The following is a 21,346-nucleotide window of genomic DNA, read 5'->3' on the forward strand; positions in this document are numbered from 1 at the left end:
CCTCAATAATACCTTAATCAGTGAGAATATTAAGGATCCGATATCATCAGATTTAAAACATGAAGAACAGGATGGAAATGATCATATGGACATTTTACACAAAATAAATGGACTGAATAAAGGAAAGAATAATGCATTAGAAATTGAAGTAGGGAACAAAAGTTCAAGGATAGAACAAATTGCTAATCATGAGGCAAAAATATACCAGAAAGTAGAAATCAACAGTTAGGAAATTTGCATCCAGTTTAAGTTGGATATATGTTAATGGACAATAATGTGAAAGTAAAGTATGTGGACCGAAGTGGAAGAAATTGAGTTCGAGCATTATTCAATACTACACATGAAGCTAATAATTTTGTAAAGAATAAAGTGTTGTTAGACACGTTAGGAGTAAACGCTAGAATTCCTAAATCTTTAGTGAACAAAGAAGGCTTAGTGTTTGGAATTCAAACAGAGTTTGAAATGGAGTATTGAAAGTCCAGTGCCAGTTACTGAGATAGAAAGGATGAAAAAGAAAATGTGGAGGAATGAAGGATCATTTAAGCTTGAACCTACTCAAGTATAATGTGAGACTTTCAAGGGGACAGTTTTACAACAATATATAGCAGTGGAAGAAAAAAATAGTTGAGGTTGTTCCACGTGTGAAACCAGTGTTACAGTGTAATAAATATTTCAGATTTGCCCATACAGGTCAACAGTGCAAGGGTAAAATGTTGTGTTATAAATGTGGCCAAAATTATCATGAAGGAAACTATGAAATAAGTGAAACATGTATAAAGTGTAAAGGAAATCATAACTCATGCAACAAAATGTGCCCAAAATATCAGGATGAAAAGCAAATTCAAATTATTATAGCAGAGAAAAGTATCTCATGTTATGAAGCAAAAGGTATGGTGACTGGAAATAACTCAAGAAATGTGAAGAGAAAATTAAATTATTTAGGGAACAATTTCAATGTGCAACTGTTCGAAGAGACAAATTCGATTTCCCTTCCATCAAAAAGAGTTATGTGAATTTGAATGCACCAACAAGTGATAGTTGCTAGGAGGTACAAGGGAGTTATTGTTCTAGTTCTTTAACTCAAATGTCGGAGAATAATAAAATATCAAAAGAGACTGATGGTCAAATAATGAGAGAACCATACAGTGAAGCTGTTTCATCACCTCCAAAGAATATTATCAAAATGGCTACAAGACGTATTGTACAACTCCCAAGGAAAAATAAAAAGGATGGGAATGTAGATTATTCATCCTCATCATACACCGATTATGAACAAACAAAATACAAATATCCCACACATATGAGAGAATCACCTTTTAGCAAGCTAGAACAAAAAAAATGATAATACGAATACAGTGGATATTCAGATCATAAATCAGTTACATATAGACAAAAATAAATATACCAGTCATTGTTGTATCTTTTGCCAGACATGATTGAATCAGTTCCTGATTTAAATGATTCCAAGAAGAAACAGAAGTACTTAATTTCAATGCAACAAATTATAGGAAAGATAATTGCAATATTATTAGAAAACTAAACTTGTAAATCAGGATAAAGATGTATGTCTTTTGTAGTACAATGGAACATAAATTCATTTACAGCTAGAAGTATTACAAATTATAGATGAGCATCATTCAGGTATATTGAGTTTGTCCGATTTTCGTGGTATTATCAAATACCTCATTATCTAATCTACATACTAAACATACAAGAGGTGTAGGTTTATATATATACATGAAAGTATAAAATTTAAGAGGGAAACATTACCAGAATCATTAGGGTTGATAAAATTATTTAGTGTAGAATTAATAGCAGTGAAAATTAAGATGAACACATTAGAGTGTACAATAGTTTCAATTTATATTCCATCTAGTTGTAAATCTCAACATATTAAAGTAACACACTATAATGAATTATTATATTATGTTCAAGACAATGTCATTATTACAGGTAGGGGTGTGCGGGATCCCGAAAAGTCTTGATCGGGAAAATAAATTCTCGTCCCGATCCCGACTTCGGGAAATGACTTCCCGGCTTTTCGGGATCCCGAGCAGTCGGGAAATACAGAGTGGTTTCCTGTATTGTAAGTGTGGAATTTATCGAAAATTGTTAGTTTTTATTCCAGGAATGCAAATACAATCACTTAGGATGAAAATGACCTGTCGAATTCGAGATATTCAGAGCTTCTGGAAATTTCGAACATTTCCCGTCCCGAAAATTTCCCGACTTAGTCGGGAAATTGCGAATTTTTCCCGTCCCGAATGTCTGAATTTAAAAAAATGTCCCGTCCCGACCCAAAAAATCCTGTCCCGCACACCCCTATGCTCATCATGAAGCATGGGGTTGTAATTATAGAGATGCATTAGGATGTAGTATTTTGGACTGAGTTAGTGATCGATCATTACATTTTATGAACGATGGATCATCTACTTATTATCCATGGAATAGTAAATCACCAACAGCCATAGATTTAACTATCGTGCCAAATAATATAACAAATAAATTATTTTGGGAAGTAGATTTTGTGAATAGGGGTAATGATCATTTTTAAATTTTCATTACACTGTTACCTACTTAGTACCTAAAATATATACATTACCAATTAATGTTAAAAACATCGATTGGGAATTATATTCTGTAATTTTGGACTCTTATATCTATGGAAGAAATTAAACAAGGTCAACTTTATTTACAATTAATAACGTATGCAATGAATATTATAACTAAACGGAAGAAAATTAATAATAAAAATAATTTTCCTACTATATCAGTGTCATGATGCAAAAGAAGAAAGAATAAGGTTGTCTGAAATATGTGCTGAACAACCTTTGCCAAATAATTGGAAAAATTTAAAACAAGTAATAGCTAAAGCAAAACGTATCTTTAATAAGGCAAGAATGGGAAGAATTCTGTGAATCATTATCACCATCTGTTAAAACGAACACAATTTGGAAAAAATAAATTATCTTAGGAAAGGACACAAAATACGTTTCACCTATAACAACAATTTGGCAAGAACATTTTGAAAAAAAAGAAAAAAGGTTATACCTTGTTATGTTAGTCTGGGGGGTAAAGGCGGCCAGGGGCATGGTGTTGATCACATCACCACCCCCAGTTTAGCCGAGATCAAGAAAGTGTGGTGCCTTAACCCCACACCCTATACTCCTTCATGGCATGGTGCAAAGCGCAGGGGAGCAATTTACCTTTTTTTACCTTGTTATGTAAGAAATAGAAAACCCGAGATTATAAATAATATAAATTCCAGTGATTAATTTTACTCAGAAATAACTTTGAAAGAATTAAGAGAAACCCTAAATAATATAAAATCAACTGCCTCAGGATACGATGGAATAATGTATAGGACATCAATCGGACAATGCATTAAATGTACTTGTAAATATTTATAATATTCTGAGATGTACCAAAAAACTGGAAAACACATGTGATACTACCTATAAAGATCCAAAAAAGCTGAATCATATCGACCTATTACGTTGGCTCCTACAATTGAGAAGATATTTGAAAAATTATTACTAAGAAAGATTAGAGTGGTATTTTGAGAAAAAACAATATTTTTATCCATATCAGTTTGATTTTAGGATAAACAAGGGTTGTATTTATGCATTAGCAACATTAACATTGCATGTTCAAATACAATGCACAAGAAACACTATGCATTTGCTCACTTCATAGATATACAAGGTGCATATGATAGCGTTGATCCTCGCATATTAATTGATATGTTAAATCAGGCAAATATCCCTAAAATAATTATGAAGATAATATGGAACTTGATGATAAATGGGAAAATATTGTTTTGGTTTCAGGACCCACTTAGGGGGCACCGTACTGCTTCAAAAGGATTACCTCAGGGAAGTCCACGGTCCATTATTATGTAATATATATATATATATTATATATATATGAGAGAGGAATATTTAAATTTCATAATTCTACAATAAAAATTATTCAGTATGCAGACGATTTGTGATATTAGGATCATTTTCTAATCCCTATGAAGGTATTCAGAAAAAAAAAATATGATGTGAAATGTTAGCCGGAAAGAATTAACTTTATCATATCACAGAACAAGTCTGCAGCTTTATGTTTTAATAGCAAAATGAACATAAATTTCTAAATACGTTGACACAAATTGCTGGGATTCATTTCAAAATAAAATTAAAATATTTAGGAATTCATGTTGATAGAAAATTGCCTTGGATGGCTCATATAATGTATTTACAAGCTAAAGGCGAAAAAAATTTCAACATGCTGAAAATTTTTAGCAAATACTAATTGGGGTGCTCATCCAAGAATAATGCTGCTATTTTACAACAAAAAATATAGGCCTATCTAGAATACGGATACAGCATATATGGAAATGCTACAGAAAGAATTCTATGCAAGATAGATAGTTTAGAAAGAAAAGTCTTGAGGAGATCACTGGGACTCATGAATTCAGCTCCCAGTGTACGAGTTTATTTACTACCCATAGAGAAACCTTTTAAGTAGAGATGCAAATGGATTACAAACAAATTTGTTTTCAAATGCTGTGAAACACAAGAACATCCAGTAAATAAACTTATACAAGACCAATGGATTTTATATGAAAAGAATAAAATAAAGGGACAATATTCAACACATAGCAAACATCCAATTTATGAAATTTCATATGATCAAATACCAGTAAGCAATGTTTCATTAACAAGGTATACAAATATTCAATCATATTTACGAAATTGGCAGAATTATAGATACATCAAAAAAATAAAGAAGTAGGATGTGTTTTTATTGACTCTTCCAATGAAAATATTAAATAGTTTATACTACCTGCAGAGTGTTTTATTTTCTCGGCAGAAGCATATGGAATATATCATGCATTGTTGTATATTAATAATATTCCAGAAAAAAAGATACTAAAGGATACTAATGGTAAAAGTGTTGTATACAGTGTACAATCTTCATATAAAAAGTTATATAAGGCATCAGCATTGGTGCTTTACATAATTAGATTGTATGATAAGTTAACTAGAGAGGGAAGGACAATTCATTTTGCATATATACCAGCACATTCAGGGTTCCATTGATTGAATTGAAAAGTCTATTTATTTGCTACAGAGCGAGATTCAGCCTTGGGCTGTTCTACCACCTAACTCTGGTGATTAAAAGTTACAATACATATATTTATAATACTGAAATCAAATATATAACATAACATGAATGAATTTGACATAAATAAAAAATAATAAAATTTAAGAGAATGCAATGACAGATACATTAACACACACGCACACACATTCACATGTGTACATACACAATTTCGAAATTGACACTAAAATAGCATGCACACAGGTTGAAATATTGGTTGTGTCAGTTAAGTGTTTGCAAAATACATGTTTTTACTTTACTTGATTCTCGTTGCTTATCCGTATGAGCTAATGCTCAATTGTTGTCTTTGCAATAAAAATAATACGACTTGTTCTTTGAAGTTTTTGGGTGTTGTAGCAAAAGAAACATAATCGGGAAGAGCATTCCAAACCTTTGCAGACCAGAGGGAGAAGGAGCCTTCGAAGCTGACAGCAGAGTGACGGGCGGGGAATGTCAATTTTTAGCTGACCTCTAGTATTGTATGGATGTATGGAATTTCTAAATGTCAGTTTCTCGTGAATTATAATGAATGGGCAGATAAAAATGCTAAAGAAGCAAGAATAATGGATCACAGAACGAATATATTATTATCATATACAGATATGTTACAAAGAGTTAAAAACAAAATTCAACAAGATTGAGAGATATGGGTTAAACAAAAATTTACATATATGGGTCATTCATACATTCATCCATGGTATTATACATTGAATATACCCAGGTAAGGTCACGTACGTTTAAATCAACATTTATATAAAATTAATTTAGTTAATTCTCCTATGTGTAAGTGCAGTCTAGATCAGGAAGATGCTGATCATATTATATTTCAATGTCCACTTTATACCAATCAAAGGGAGATCTTATTGAAGAATCTAATTAAAAAAGGAATACCTCTCCCAACCTCTTTATCTTCTTTAATATCGTCACGAGATGTAACAATTGTATTTATCATTTTTAGATTTTTTCATGACGTTAATATAGACATATCAAAATTGTAAACATTCAAAATTTGTAATTTCATATACTCATCAGATATAACAATTGTATTTATTATCAATTTTAGATTTTGCACGATATTGATGTAGAATATGAAAACTGTGTATATTCAAAATTTGTAATTTGACGTAACAGTATCATGTAACATGCATGACTTATTTTTAGGACACTTGGTGTGGTATAACAGCTAAATCCAATAAAGTATGAATGAATGAATGAATGGTAGAAGATTAAAATATAACCTGGTTCTTGTATCTTACACTAAAGTTCTTCCATTTAATGCAGTTTTTACTTTGGTTATTCGTTTGAATACTAACCAAATGAACTTTATTTCTGTTATTAACAATAAAAATAAGAAGCTTTCGGCTTTTTGTAAATTAAAATGAACTATACCTATTTCCAAGGGTGGGTTGAAGGACCCATCCGACAACCACCCTCTTCATGACCATGGTGGCAATGTAGTATTTCTAAGAGTAACTCAATATTTTTGTCTGTGTGCAGTAGGAAGCAGCAGGAAATGTGCTCTACTTTTCTAACTGATGAATATAACACATCCACATTCCACAACTACGTCACTGAAAAGAAATGTCTTCAGTAACTGCATTTTTGCATTGACTAAAGGTAGTGACTTTTCATTTCAAATGTAGCCCTGGATGTCCATTTGTTCACTCTCAACTGAACAGTCTAGGTATTTGCATACTTTTTTTTACATATTTAATCTGTACTTTTATTATTTCAATCACAATATTTTATGTATACTGTTTATTTCATTGGAGATAGATATTATCCTTGTAATTCTGAATGTTCAGTGGAATTCATTTCCAGTCCTGTATTGAAGCCTTCAGTCTATTATAATTTCAAAACAAATTAAATGAATCCATAAATAACAACTAATAATAGGGGTACTAGGAGTTAGGGCTCCTGTATAGCCAAATGGTTAGTACATTCACCTTTGGTGCAAGTGGTTCCGAGTCGAATTACTGTGGGATGCTCCAAAAGTTTGGTATTGACCAGAATCATGAGTACAATTCAGGACCTAAGATAGGGATTTCTCCGGCCTTCTCCCTGCATAAAGTGGCTCTGGGGCTCACCCAACCTCAAATCAATGGTTACCTGGGGTCAACCCTGAGGGTAAAGGCAGCCAGAGCATGGTGCTTACCACATCACATCCAAAAATGTCAGCGAACGAGAATATGTGGGGCCCTACCACCACATTCGCTAAATGTTCCTTCATGGCCCTCAGTGGGCTATTGCATTATTGAGTTTAGTTATATTGAACTAGGAGTTGTTTTAATATAATGTACTTGTAGCATTTCAAGGTTAATTAATTTCCACAAAATGATATTCCTTTGTTAGTTGGTATCTGAGGAGAAGGGTACAAGAAAGAGACATTTCTCATGTGTTTTTCTGCTCTTTAAAATATGCGCTTCTGTTTAGTAGACTTGGACTTAGGTACACAGTGGATGTCACTCTTAAAAATCAAATTCACTCTCCATAATGGCACTTCGTTGTTGTTGATGACGCTTTCAGACTTCATTATGTTAAATTAAATTTCATCTTTCCACATTATTACAATATCATAGTCCTTATTGGTAGGTTTTATGCTTGTTTTCTAAAACTTTTGAACTGTTTTCTTTTTTTTAGGTTAATATGCCATGATATAATTAAAAAAGGAGATAGCACTACTCTAGCTCCCGCTCCTTTTGTATTAGGAACAGTAATGTAAGTATTATTGTAACATTTAGTCTAATAATATTATTGCATGACATCTAAAATTCAGTATGGTCGAAATAACTAACTAACTAACTCTCTAGTCTTCTTAAACCCGAAGGTTCATGGCTGCAGCGACACAGGCCTTCCATCTGTCCCTATCTTGAGAAAGATCTATATACTCTTTTCCATCCCTACCGATTTCCTTTAGGTCCATCTCAACGTTGTCCTTCCATCTTCGTCTTGGCCTTCCTACAGGTCTCTTACCATCAGGTTTCCCAACAAGAATCCTGTAAAGTCCTCTTTCCTCTCCCATTCGTGCCACATGGCCTGCCCACCTAAGTCTTCTTGATTTAATTATTCTAATAATATCTGGACATAAATACAAATTATGTACTTCTAAATTATGTAACCTTCTCCATTCACCTGTCTCCTCATCCCTTTTAGGTCCCAAATATTTTCCTAAGCATCTTATTTTCAAATACTTTCAATTTACGTTCCTCTTTCAATGTAAGGGACCAAGTTTCACATCCATATAATACTACAGGCAAAATTACTGTTTTGTATATTTTAACTTTTAGTTTCTTAGATATTAAACGAGAAGACAAAAGTTTATGAAGAGAGTAGTAACATGCATTTCCGGAATTAAGCCTACTTTTTATTTCCTCTTTAATATAATTTTCATTTGTTAATATTACTCCTAAGTATTTGAATTTGGAAACTGGTTCAAACGAGTTGTTATCAATAATTAGATTTTGATTTTTACACTTAGTTTCGGCCTGTAAGCATATATTTAGTTTTCTCTTTGTTAACTTCCAAACCTATCTCTTTAGCAGTTTTGAAAAATATTTTAGCATTATTCTTAATTGTATTTAAATCATCCCCTAATAAGTCTACATCATCTATATGCTAACAACTGAGTCACACTGTTTAATTTTAGCCCTTCTTTAGTTTCTTTACCTTCCTAACAGAATATTCTAAGGCAAAATTAAAGAGTTGGTCGAAATAAATATTCAAAAAAAAAAGTGGAATTTAATGTTAAGCAATAAGATGTTTACATGAAATCATTTTAAGAATATTCTCCCATATTTTAATTTCTAAAACTTGATACTTTATTATAATTTTGGTATCTGTAAATATTTGAGAATATTTGTGCTGGTTTCAAAGGGAGCATACAAATTACAGAAAATTCAATATTGTTATAGTTCTAATCACTGTCTGTAGGATCTCAATTGATCATAAATTACTATTTATTTTGTTCATTATAGGGGAACCTTGATGTTCCGCTATGGCTTTATGTTGGGAGACCCAGCTATGATTCAAACAAACATTGTTGGACTGTCTTTGAGTATAGTGTATCTAGCTATTTATTATTACTATTCCAAATCAAAGGTAAGTAAATATCACAATAGCAACAATATATATTACACTGTAAAATTGCAGAAAAAAAATTAATCAGTCATTTCTATCTTTCTGAAATGAATGTCTGTTATTAAATTTGAAACTGAATTTTGCTCAGTGGTTTTGCGACATAAAACACAAAGTCTAAACTACACTTCATGGCTCAACAGCCCTTTGAGGCCAGGACCTGACAAGTAAATTGTCATTGGGTAATATTTGGTTGGTGTCAAGTCAAATTACCACTGATTTCCAGCCTTTGGAACTGGATTCCGCTATTCTTGCTTTCAAGTAGTTCCCACAGTGTTCTCACAATGCTGGGCCAACACCAAAGTTTTTAAACTCCCACCAGGGATCTAACCTGAAATTGTTCACACCAAAGCAAACAAACTGTTCAGCTAAGAGATTGATTGATTTTGATTGATTTGCTTTATTTTACTTCGCTTTTGTGCCACTTTTGGCTAATTTGCGAAAATGGAGATAAGTGATATGATGAAATTCATGAATGGACACTCGCAAACATCCATGCCCAGGTCGGGATTCGAACCTGGGACCCCTAGCGTCGTAGCGCGATTTTCTAACCATTCTGATACACAGGGGCTGGCATTCAGCTAAGAGAGAGTTTGACATAAATTACAGGCTAAAGTAATTTACCTGGACCTTTACAAAGTTTACTGCAAAAGCAAAGGCAAGAGACAGCTTTGCTTGTGTAATAGTATTGATGAAGTGTGTGAAGTGATAGACTTTCAGACTCTCCATTGAAGTCCCCAGTTCAAATCCTGGACTAGGTATGGGTATTACTTGCAAGTGTGTCTCCATCAATTTCATCTTTGTAATTATCGCTCATCCTCATCACTATTAGCCAAAAGTGACATAAAAGTGATGCTAAGGAATAATAATAATAATAAAAAAAAATTAGAATATTTACAGTAATACAGAATAATACACAGTCATACAGAATTATATACAGTATTAATTTATTTCAATCAAGTGTTTTGATGTCAACTGACGAACCACACATTTTTAACAGAACCCTAATGTTTCATTCATTCAATATACTTGTACTGGACTCCAAAAAAACACTTTGTTTAACATGTCAAATTTACCCAAACATACATACATGCTGAGATGCATCATGCTATTTGTGGTGCTACTCAACTAGCTAAACATTTGTAGTTGTAGTAACACTGCATTTTACAAAATTTTACAAACAATTGTTGCTCATAGCAGAAAACTTATCTTATTTTCAGGGCTGTTATATTAACACTTAAATCATGTATTTGAAACTATACTTGACATTATTAACACTATTAACACTACTATAACACACAGTGGGTTCCAAATGGGGAAGCAAGGTGCCAAAACTGGAGAGGGGGCAAAAACAGTATATTTCCCTTTGTAGATAGGGTTTAGCATAATGCGGGGGCAAAAGTGGCGAAAAGAGGGGGAAAACTGCCCCCTCTAATCGCCGCCACTGATAATACACTAAATAACATACTAAAATCTGACAGAGGCAAAATTTATTGTAGAAAACATAATGTTTCCATCCTCTACCAGGGTCTTCTTCAGACAAAGATTCAAGGAGAATTTATTGTGAATCTGTTAGACCCTGATAGAGGGTGGGAACGTTAAGTTTATAGTGTCTTATTTTACAATAAATTTTGCCTTGGTCAGCATTTTGGTGTTTTTGACATTATTATTAATTATGCAATAAATATGAGAAGTTAAAAAGTAATTCACTCTGATAACTTTCTTGACATATATGTGCCAATTTTGAATTAATCTTTTAATTCACCATTTCTAAAAATATTCAACTTATTTCTATGTCCTTTGTATTCAAAACCGACATTGAATTTTTTCTAGCTTGCACTTTGATCTGCAGGCCATTTTTAATTAGGCATGTGCAGGATTTTAGCATTTTCGGATATTTATGAAAATCGCTCTAACTTCTCTTCTGTAGTGAAAAGTTAGCTGGAAGAATGGTGTAACTGAGAAAACAGATTTTGGAGAAAACCAATGAATACTCTCTGCACCTGCGGCTCTAGCTGAAATATGACAATATCCATGTATATTGCAGGCTAATAAACATGCATAATGTCATATTCCTTCCAGCAAGAGATGCAAGTTGCAGTAGTATTCGTTGATTTTCTGCGAACTGTTTTCTGAGTTATGCTCTTCTTCCAGCTAACCCTTCAATTCTACAATTTAATGCTATGAGTCAAAAACCATTTTCTTCAGATATACTAAATGCTATTTTTTGCTCTCAGATTAGTACTTTCCGTGCTATACTACAATGAGTCAGATAGTTTCATAAATTATCATCTATAGGCCACAAAATGACCATGAAGGGGCCAAAACACCTTCACCATATTTGTTTACTCTGTGGTGTCAGGTAAGTCTGAAATTTGTTAAGCAAATGAGGTAACTGGGACCCATTTTGTTCTATAAACTCCCAAAAATCAACAATTTTTTAAAAAAAGATCAGTTTGATGTTGTACCACAGTGAGAGCTCTTGAAGCTCAACACCAAATCCTAACCTGGACATACATGTTCATTGTGAGTCTCTCTTCATCATTTTTATCATCTTCATCATTGCAATTGGTCAAAAGTAGCAGAAACGTGATAAATATCAATCAAAATCAAATTAATTTAAAATGGCCACCAGATCCAAACACAAGCCCCCAAAAAATTGTCAGGTTTAAATACTTATTTGATAATATTTTTTAAAATGAAGTGACAAGGGTTGGTTGAAATTGTATAGAATGACTCGCATATTAGTTTTCAATTTTTATATTTGAAAGGAATGTAATGGCTATTATTAATCACACTGCATGTTTCAGTAATAATAATCATAATATATAATACACAATTCCAAAATATATATGGTCATTATTGAAAGTATGAGGCTATAAATGATGACTCATTCAAAAGAAATGTAGCAAATTGGCATGTAGTGTTAAAGTTGCTGTAAAGTAGCTATAGATAGTGGGGTATTCTCCCATAGTGGTAAACCAACTTTCATATATATAGATATTGTCGGTAAATTTGAAGTTGTCGAACTTCTGTTTTTGTTTAACAAGCATGCCTGCATTGGTGTTTCCATTTGAATAACCAGTAGATTCAATAAATTGTAAAATAATTTCAACTTACAATCGAATAAACAGATAAATGAACTAACCTCTGCAAGGTCACACTATTTCTCAACAAAAACAATATCATCAACACTTCTCAACATGGATTTTGTAGAGAGAAATCAACGGTTTCAGCTGTATTTGGATACCTAGAATACGTGAGGGATCTGTTAGACAATAGGGACCAAAGTATATAGGGCTGTTTCTTGATTTGACAAAAGCTTTTGACTTAGTGCCTCATAGTCAGCTACTAAAAAAGGTAAATCAGTTTGGAATAAGAGGCAAAGCAAATGATTGTTTTCAATCATATTTACAAAACCGCACTCAAGTCGTAGAGCTCAGGCAGGTAGATGAAAAAAGCAGGTGCACAAAAACATGTGTCTGAGAACAATGTAAAATAACATGTGGAGTTCCCCAGGGATCTATACTGGAACCAATACTGTTTGTGCTATACATAAATGACTTACACATAAACCTAAGCTCTGCGAGATCTGTCTTATACGCTGACGATACAAGCGTGGTGATGACTGGCACAAACAGTGAACTTCTTTCCAACATTAATCACACAATAGAGGATCTCAGTAAGTGGTTTTCAACCAACAAACTAAAACTGAACATTAACAAAACTATAGCAGTAAATTTTCATCATGCAAGGAGCAAACCACAAGGTAACCCTTTCATCAAAATAGAAAACAATGTGGTTAACTACACGAAATCTGTTAAATTTTTAGGGCTGTGGATCAATAAAAATTGAGTTGGGAATCACAAATAAACTGGCAGGCAAACTGAGCAAAATAATCTATGCTGTCAAAGTAATAAAGGCCACCACAAATTTGGAGGCAATGAAAATAATTTAGTTTAGCTTATTAACATATTTTCTGGGTAATGCACACAAGAGTAAGCAGATTTTTATTTTACAAAAGAAAGTTGTACGAATCATGATGGGGGCAAGATCAAAGGAACCATGTAGGAAGCTGTTCAAGGATCTACGTATTCTGCCACTCCCATGCTTGTACATTTTTCACCTGCTCCATTATGTAAAAGCAAATTTCTATGAATTGTTCGGCTGCCACAATGACATACACAATTATAACACAAGAAATAAAACTAACTTATTCATACCTGCACACAATACAATTTTATATGAAAAAGGGCCTAGGGACACTCTTGTATAACAACCTACCAAACCACATGAAAACAATCGAAACCTGCAAAGCTTTTAGGGAAAACTATACAAATATTTACTGGAACATTGCTTTTACTCAGTTGATGAATATCTAAGCATGCAACAATAAAATTTCATTTTTTATTATTTTATCTTCTTTACCTTTATATATTACTTTTCACTGTATACATATATTGATTGCATTTCATTGTTATACTCCATTATATTTTATATTTTATTATATTCCACTGTAATCATGTACTGCATTGACAGTGTATTATTGTTGTAATGCTCATGGTATTGGAAACTGAAATTGGTAACATTTCCATTGCAGTACTTGTATTTCATCACATTAGACTATATCATTGTATTTTACTATATTTCATGTGTACATATTTTGTATTTCATTGTACTATTATATTGAAATATCTATGATACCGTAAATATAAATTGACATGTTCGATATCACACTGCATGTAAATGAAAACAATGTGATTCATGGACGAAATAAATAAATAAATAAATATTCTCATCCCGTTTGTCCACCATATTGCAACTGAGCTCAAATTTACCACGTCTTCGATCATTGGCTGATATACAAAGACGTCATCAAGTGCATCTACCAATATAAGAGCAAACCATCATTGACAGCTGGAATTTTCTATTAGTTCTAATTGAAATTTCAATTGGATTGAATTGGTTTCAATTAGAATGAATCGGATTCTATCGGATGCCTAATATAGGTATCGGAATGTATTAGTTTCAATCGGAATCTCAACTGAAACCAATTGGAAAATCAAGAAAATTTCCAATTGGTGAATTGTATCCAATTGTAAGTTTGTATATATATATATTCTAGAATCAATATGTCATAAATTCATTTATTGATTCAAAGCATAGGTAGTATAATTCTTGACACCACATTTCCTGTGATTTAGAAGTTCATTTTTCTTGAACTGACCTGAATTTCTTCTGAATTCTAATGCATACTACTGATTGCATGGGCGGTTATTCCATGGAATGAAGGGAATGAGTCATTCCCTTGCAAGTAGAAGTATTAACTGTGTTTATGTGGTCAATTTATTTTTAGTTTCATTAAAACTATTCTCATGTAGTTGTACATCTACTTCTAAGGGCTGTTTTAAAAACTGCGAGACGTGTCTCATCGTCGGGGTCCTACTACAGTATATAGCCAGCAGACAACCATCAGTGTGCGTGTCGCTTACCCTCGGCAAAGGCTAGGGAGCATTTGGCATTCTTCGTAGATCTTCTGCATAGGGAACGCATGACCGCCACTCATTTCAGACTCAGTTTTCTTCGAACTAAATCCGCCTAAGAGAAATTATTTTGCAATATTTTTTTTTTATTTACAGCGAATTTTGTGTTGTCAGTTATCTCAGTAAATTTCATGTGCGTTATTTCTGGTTGTATGAAAAACATAGGTTTAAACTTAATACTTAACAGTTGACCAAATCAGTGCGGTTCCATTAACTCGAAGGGAATGAATCCACAGAACTCATTCCGAGTCTTGCGGCAGCTAGGTAATGGTGCAGGGGAAAGAGTAGGTGGGTGCTGGAAACATTCTTCGTCCAGGGCTTGAGATCAAGAAGTTTTGAAGAGAAGAGAGGGGTTATTTCTGATGTAGATCAAAATCCGATTTAGACTCTACCTGGTGTAATAGATAAAAAAATGTGTTCCACATATTAATCCTGACTAATGTGGAATAAGAGGTGGTTGAAGAACAACATTAAAAATCTACTGTTGGCTTTGGGTTCAATTTTCAAATTAGTTCTCCTCCTAGGTCCACTTTATGCGTAGACAGGATAATCGGGGCTGGACCTACAGTTTTAAAGTGGGATTCGAACCTCTATGTGCCTCCACCGGGTATCGAACTCTGTATCCCTTCATTACAAAGCGACAACGTTACCACTCTGCCATCCGGGATGACCTATTTTCAAATGAAAAGGGTGTGTGGAGCAGTTCAGGTTTCAATGATATGAACAATTTACTTAAACATCTCAGTGTCATTAACAAACTCAAATCCGTGCTGAAGTTCTCCTGACAACATTTGCAACTATGAGAAGAATAAACTTGCAACAAGATCAACAGCGCAAACTGGAGATAATGAACCAGAAAAAGACATTAAAGTTTTTACAATTAGTTGTTAAAAAGAACGCCAAAAAAATTCCTGAAGACATTTTCTATTCTTTGAAATTGAGTTATCATCAACATTTGACATGGCTCATCAACATTATTCCTCAGATTAATATATCTCGATGGGAGAACAAAAACCTTTGTTTTACTTGAAGGAGAGCTTTTTGGAATTGTTCAAGTTAGGTTCGTTGTCCGTGTTTCCGTGTCTAGTGCTAGTGCTGAACGGATCTTTTCATCATTTCACGGAATTCACAGTTAATGTAGAAATACCCAAGGTCAGTAATTGAGAAAAATCTGCTAAACCTGAAGTGAAAATGTAGAAATGAATTCTACAATCTAGTGATAGAAGAATTCATAAAGAAGACATTAATAATAATAATAAAAATATTAATTTTTAAAATGTCTTACGACATGTGCTTCCCTTGCTGTAAGAGTCACGGACTGCCCCTGTGTACTGAAGTCATATTTATCTTAATAAATACCTAAGACGAACTCTTTCTTAAAAACCAACTCAACCTTAGTAGTTGGAATAAATGTTCATATTAGTTCTTGTTTTTTTTTGCAATGCATTGGAAAAATTAGCAATCTTTTGATCAACTAAATCGATCTCGACAGTGTTTTGTTTGTTTATCACTTTTTTAAGTGTTGGTGGGTCAGATTCTTTGTTTAACCTTATTTGTTGCAGTTTTCGCAAGTATAAAGGAAGAACAATATGTCAATTTATGACTGAAGCAGCATGTTATTCGATTTTCTATAAGTGTGTTAAACACAATGAAGCTACAAAGTTAAAAACGTGTTTATATATTTTAAAAATTTTTGACGTCAAAAGTTTTTCTAAGTTACAAATTCCACATGCTTTACCAAAGATTTATTTTAGTTGTTTTATATGATTTCTCCATTGCATTTACAGATGTATAGATAAGAATTTTTCATAAGCAATATATTGAAAACAATAAAATACTTTCGAATAGAAACAAATTCATTCCAATTGGCCAGTTGGTTCTGATAGTGTCTTAAAACTCATTTTGGCTATCAGAACCAATTGGAAAAACATTCCAACTGGGTAATGTCTGACCAATAAGAGCCAAGATAGGGATGTGAAAGCAACGTCCACATTATTTCTATTATATCTAATTAATGTGTAATAAACATATACAATAAATAAGAATTGTTGCAGAAGTTATATATATATATATATATATATATTTGACAGAGTAACTACAGTGAAGGTACTTTTATATTGCAGCATTTCAATAACTGCTTATGTAAGATTATATAATTAAAGCATTCTACGTTGTGTTGTAATTTGTATCTAATAATGCAATTTTCTTCAGAGGAGTCTGAACCAAATGTTACTTAAAAGTGGAGGATTTGCAGCTGCAGCATTGGTTGTGGTTTCCTTCCTGCCCCCACCTACTGCATTGTTCGTTATGGGCATGATTGTTACTGCTGCAATGATGACGATGATGGCAGCTCCATTATTTTCTTTGGTAAGTAATGGAATTACTTAATTACACTGAAATTACATAGGGGGAGCTGATGGGGCTATAGCCCCTCCCAAAATTTTGAGAAAATCCAAATTTTAAAATGAGGCAGTAAAAGACACTGGGGAAAAAACAAAGTATCAAATGTAAACCCTCCCTTAAGTGTCCAGATTACCAATTTTTGTCTTTGAATAACCTTTAAAACTAATGTTAAAAATGGTAATTATGAAATATTTTGTTGTGTAACAAAAATTTTCTCCGAGAACTCATATATGTAATGTGTATCCACCTTCCCCCTCTGAAAAAAATCCTGCATGCTAGTGGCTGAAATCATTATTTAAATATTAAGAAATTGATGGAAAAGAATAAAGTAAATTCAATTCACTTTGGAAAGTTCTCTTCTAAAAATTTAACTATACTTCCATTCATAGAACAATTTAATATACAGGGTGATTATAAAGTCACTATACATTTCTGCATGAACAGGATTTACTGCACAAAATACAATATGCACTGAAACATACACCACTGCAGGACACAAAATCAGTATAACTCAATGTGACCACCCCTCAGATCTAGGCACAAAAATGCCAGCGATCCACCAGAGCCCGAAACACCTTCTCCAACTTAGCAACTGCGACCGTAATACTTTGTTTCAACTGGGCACTACTGTGGATCTTCACCTCGTGCACCTTAGACTTGATAAACCCCCAGATGAAAATGTCGAAGGGGGTCAGGTTGAGGGGGAGGGGGCAACTTCCTGTTGTGAGGCACAAGCAATCCATCTACCGAGGAAAATTTCATTTAGGTAATCACAAACGATGATGGCAAAATGGGGCGCTGCCCCATCCTGTTGGTGCTTAGTACGGAGCTTGGTGTCCCCCAATCCACTGTGTTATGAGCCCCAGTTGGTAACTGATGGAATTATGGATACTGAGTCTCCAGGTCCATGTGATTGGGCTATGTGTGATCACGTTTTGTACAGTTTGCACATATGTGGTGTTATGGCTGGCCTACCAGGACTTTCTTCATCCACAACACTACAAGTTCGCATGAATTTGTTTGACTAGGTTCTAGCCAGCCTCGTGGGGCCTGGTTTTCTGAATTTTGTGGGTGAAGTCTGTCCGCACCTGTTCATATGTTATTACATGCAGACGAACGCAAACAAGAGCTGTTCTTTCATCTACGGTTAGCATTGCTTCACATAACATGCAAAAGAAACTTATTTTGTCACGATATCACAAAAATGTATAGAAACTTTATAATCACCCTGTACAGTGTCACTATACAGTAGGTGTAGATTCACGATGAGGTTGATAGGGGGTTATTACCTCTTCCAACTACCTAATATTTTTGGCCACTTAATTGTTAGGCAATGTTTTAATAGTGAAAATCATTGTAATACCTAAAATGTAAGTAGTTTATGTAATTTGACATTATCCATGCTCTCCCATCAAGACTCTATGGAAATAACATAATCCTTGCCTCTCGCTTCAGCAGCGATGATGGGATTCTCAAGAGTAGATTCTTCCTAATTTTTTTTTAAGCTGCACATTTTATCATTGTTTATCCAAGCAATGGTTGGAATTATTATTTCATGTGAAATACAAGAAGACATCCCATTGAGCCCAGAACTACATTTTTCCAAAACGATATTCCAATCTCTAGATCAGATACTAGCTCTATTCCTGCTTATAACTCTCTAGCCTCCTTAAACCCAAAAGTTTATGGCTGCAGCAATACAAGCCTTCCATCTGCCCCTATTCTGGGCAACACCAATCCAATCTTTTCCATCCTTTATGAATTTCCTTTAGGTCCATCTCAATGTTATCCCTTCATCTTCATCTTGGCCTTCGTAGAGGTCTCTTACTATCAGGTTTTCCAACAAGAATCCTGTAAACTCTTCTCCCCTCTCCCATTCATTCCACATAAACCTGCCAATCTGAGTCTTCGTGATTTAATCATTCTAATAATATTTGGAGATGAACACAAATTATGTAGTTCTAAATTATTAACCTTCTCCACTCGCCTGTCTCCTCGTCCCTTTTAGGTCCAAATATTTTTCCAAGGATTTTATTTCCAAATAATCTTAATTTATGTTCCTCTTATAAGGTAAGGGACCAAGTTTCAAATCCATATAATATTACAGGCAAAAATACTGTTTTGTATATTTTAACTTTTAGTTTCTTGGATATTATATGAGAAGATAAAAGTTTATGAAGAGAAATGTAACATGCATTTCCTGAATTAAGTTTGATTTTTATTTCCTCTTCAATATCATTTTCATTTGTTAGTATTACTTGAATTTGGAAACTGATTCAAATAAGTTATCAATAATTAGATTTTGATTATCACTTGGTTTCAGTCCATAATCGTGTATTTAGTTTTCTCTCTACTAACTTCCAAAAATGTCTTTTTAGCTGGATTTAAAACATTTTAGCATTATTCATAATTGCATTTATATCATCCCCTAGTAAGTCCACATCATCTGCATATGCTAACAACTGAGTCAGACCATCTAATTTTAATCCTTCATCAGTTTCTTTTACCTTCCTAACAGAAAATTGAAAGGCGAAATTAAAGAGCAATAGAGATAATGCACCTCCTTGTTTTAACCCACCATGAATTGTAAATTTGCCAGACATATTAATACCCACATGAATTTTACTTTGTTTCATTATTGCATACCTTTATCATATTAATAAGGTTCCTAGATTTTCCAATCTCTCCTATTATATAATTTATCTCTATTAACCAAATCATATGCTTTTTATAAAATCAATGAATACCTAATGGACATTTTGATAATATTCCTACTTTTTCTCAAGTGTCGATGTGAAAAATTTGATTTGTAGTTGATCTGTTAAGTTCAAATCCACATTCATAATCACCTATAATTTCATTAGCATATGGGGTTAGTTTTGTTAAAAGAACATTAAATAATATTTTATATGATGTTGATAGAAGAGAAATTCTACGGTAATTGTAGCAGTTCGTTTTATTATCTTTTTAAACACAGGAACAGTGAATTCCTTCTACTGTTGAGTAATTTCCTATTTATTCCATATTAAACAAATTAATTTTCGAATTTGACATATTAACGAATTTCCACCATATTTAATCAAGGTACCAGCTCAGCAGGTATTAAATCAATGCCAGGGCTTTGTTATTCTTTAGTCTTTAAATAGCATCTTTAATTTCAGCCAAGTCAGTTTCTGGAACTAAAGGTTCTGTTGTGTGTACTTCATTTACGTCTGACTTATCTCCTACATGAACATTTAAAAGGTCATTAAAGTAGTTCTTCCATCTATTTGAAATATAGCTTGGATCAGCCAAAAATTTCACCATTTTTTTCTTTTATGAAGTTTATACTTCAGGTTGCTACCCCTTTCTAAATTCATTTACACCTTTATATAAATCTCTGAAATTTTTATTTTAACTGTTTATAGTACTTTATTTTTATGATGTAAATATAGGCTAAATTCCTGGCTGGTGAGGTGCTAAACTTAAATTCGTCCATTGCAATTGCGATTGTTTTATCCCCACTGCTTTAAAAGACATGAAATGGTTATATGTACTAACAACTATAAAACTATTGTTTTTTTTCAAGTTATTTCCTTTCTGTTTAAATCTTTCAGTATTTTCAAACATGTGCATGGTTTCTTTTGTCTACAGGTAATATAATCATGGATTTTTAGACTATGGTTAATTTTGGTCTTGAAATAAATTTTTATACGTTCATCTAACAAACAATTAAACTTTGCACAATTGACTTACATCAAATTTTACATGTTGATAAAGGATATAAAGCTATATCCTATGCTACAAGTTTCATTATTGCAAGAAGTTTCATTATTTTAAAGAAAAATATTTTGTTTTTACAAGGAAGGAATACAAGCCTTACAGTGGTGTGTCCAAAAGGGGTTGGGGGAGTCATAGGCCCTCTTATACCTTATACCCGGCATTCCTAAAAAAATGTCAAAGGTAGGAAAATAATTAAAAGTTAGGGCTGGCCACTAAGAAAAGTATACGTCCCACTTCCTTCTCGGAAAAAACCTGGGCACACTACTGAAGACTTAACACTCTAAACAAAGTTGCATTATTCCACAAAAATGTTTTAGATATGTAGTAGTCTAGGTAATCATTTTGTCCTTAAA

General features: G+C 33.1%; 1 protein-coding gene across 1 annotated transcript in view; it reads left to right on the plus strand.

The window, feature by feature from the left end:
* LOC145987108 (sugar transporter SWEET1-like) overlaps window positions 1-21,346 on the plus strand; it is an 82,366-nt gene that overhangs the window by 21,266 nt on the left and 39,754 nt on the right. Inside the window, exons 3-5 of the mRNA XM_083121584.1 lie at window positions 7,792-7,869; window positions 9,126-9,249; window positions 17,040-17,195. Of these exons, the coding sequence (XP_082977710.1) occupies window positions 7,792-7,869; window positions 9,126-9,249; window positions 17,040-17,195 (358 nt within the window). The remainder of the gene's footprint in view (window positions 1-7,791; window positions 7,870-9,125; window positions 9,250-17,039; window positions 17,196-21,346) is intronic.

This window comes from Lepisma saccharinum, chromosome 4 (assembly GCF_977018435.1).
Source record: "Lepisma saccharinum chromosome 4, izLepSacc3.1, whole genome shotgun sequence".
In the NCBI taxonomy this organism is placed as follows: Eukaryota; Metazoa; Arthropoda; class Insecta; order Zygentoma; family Lepismatidae; genus Lepisma; species Lepisma saccharinum.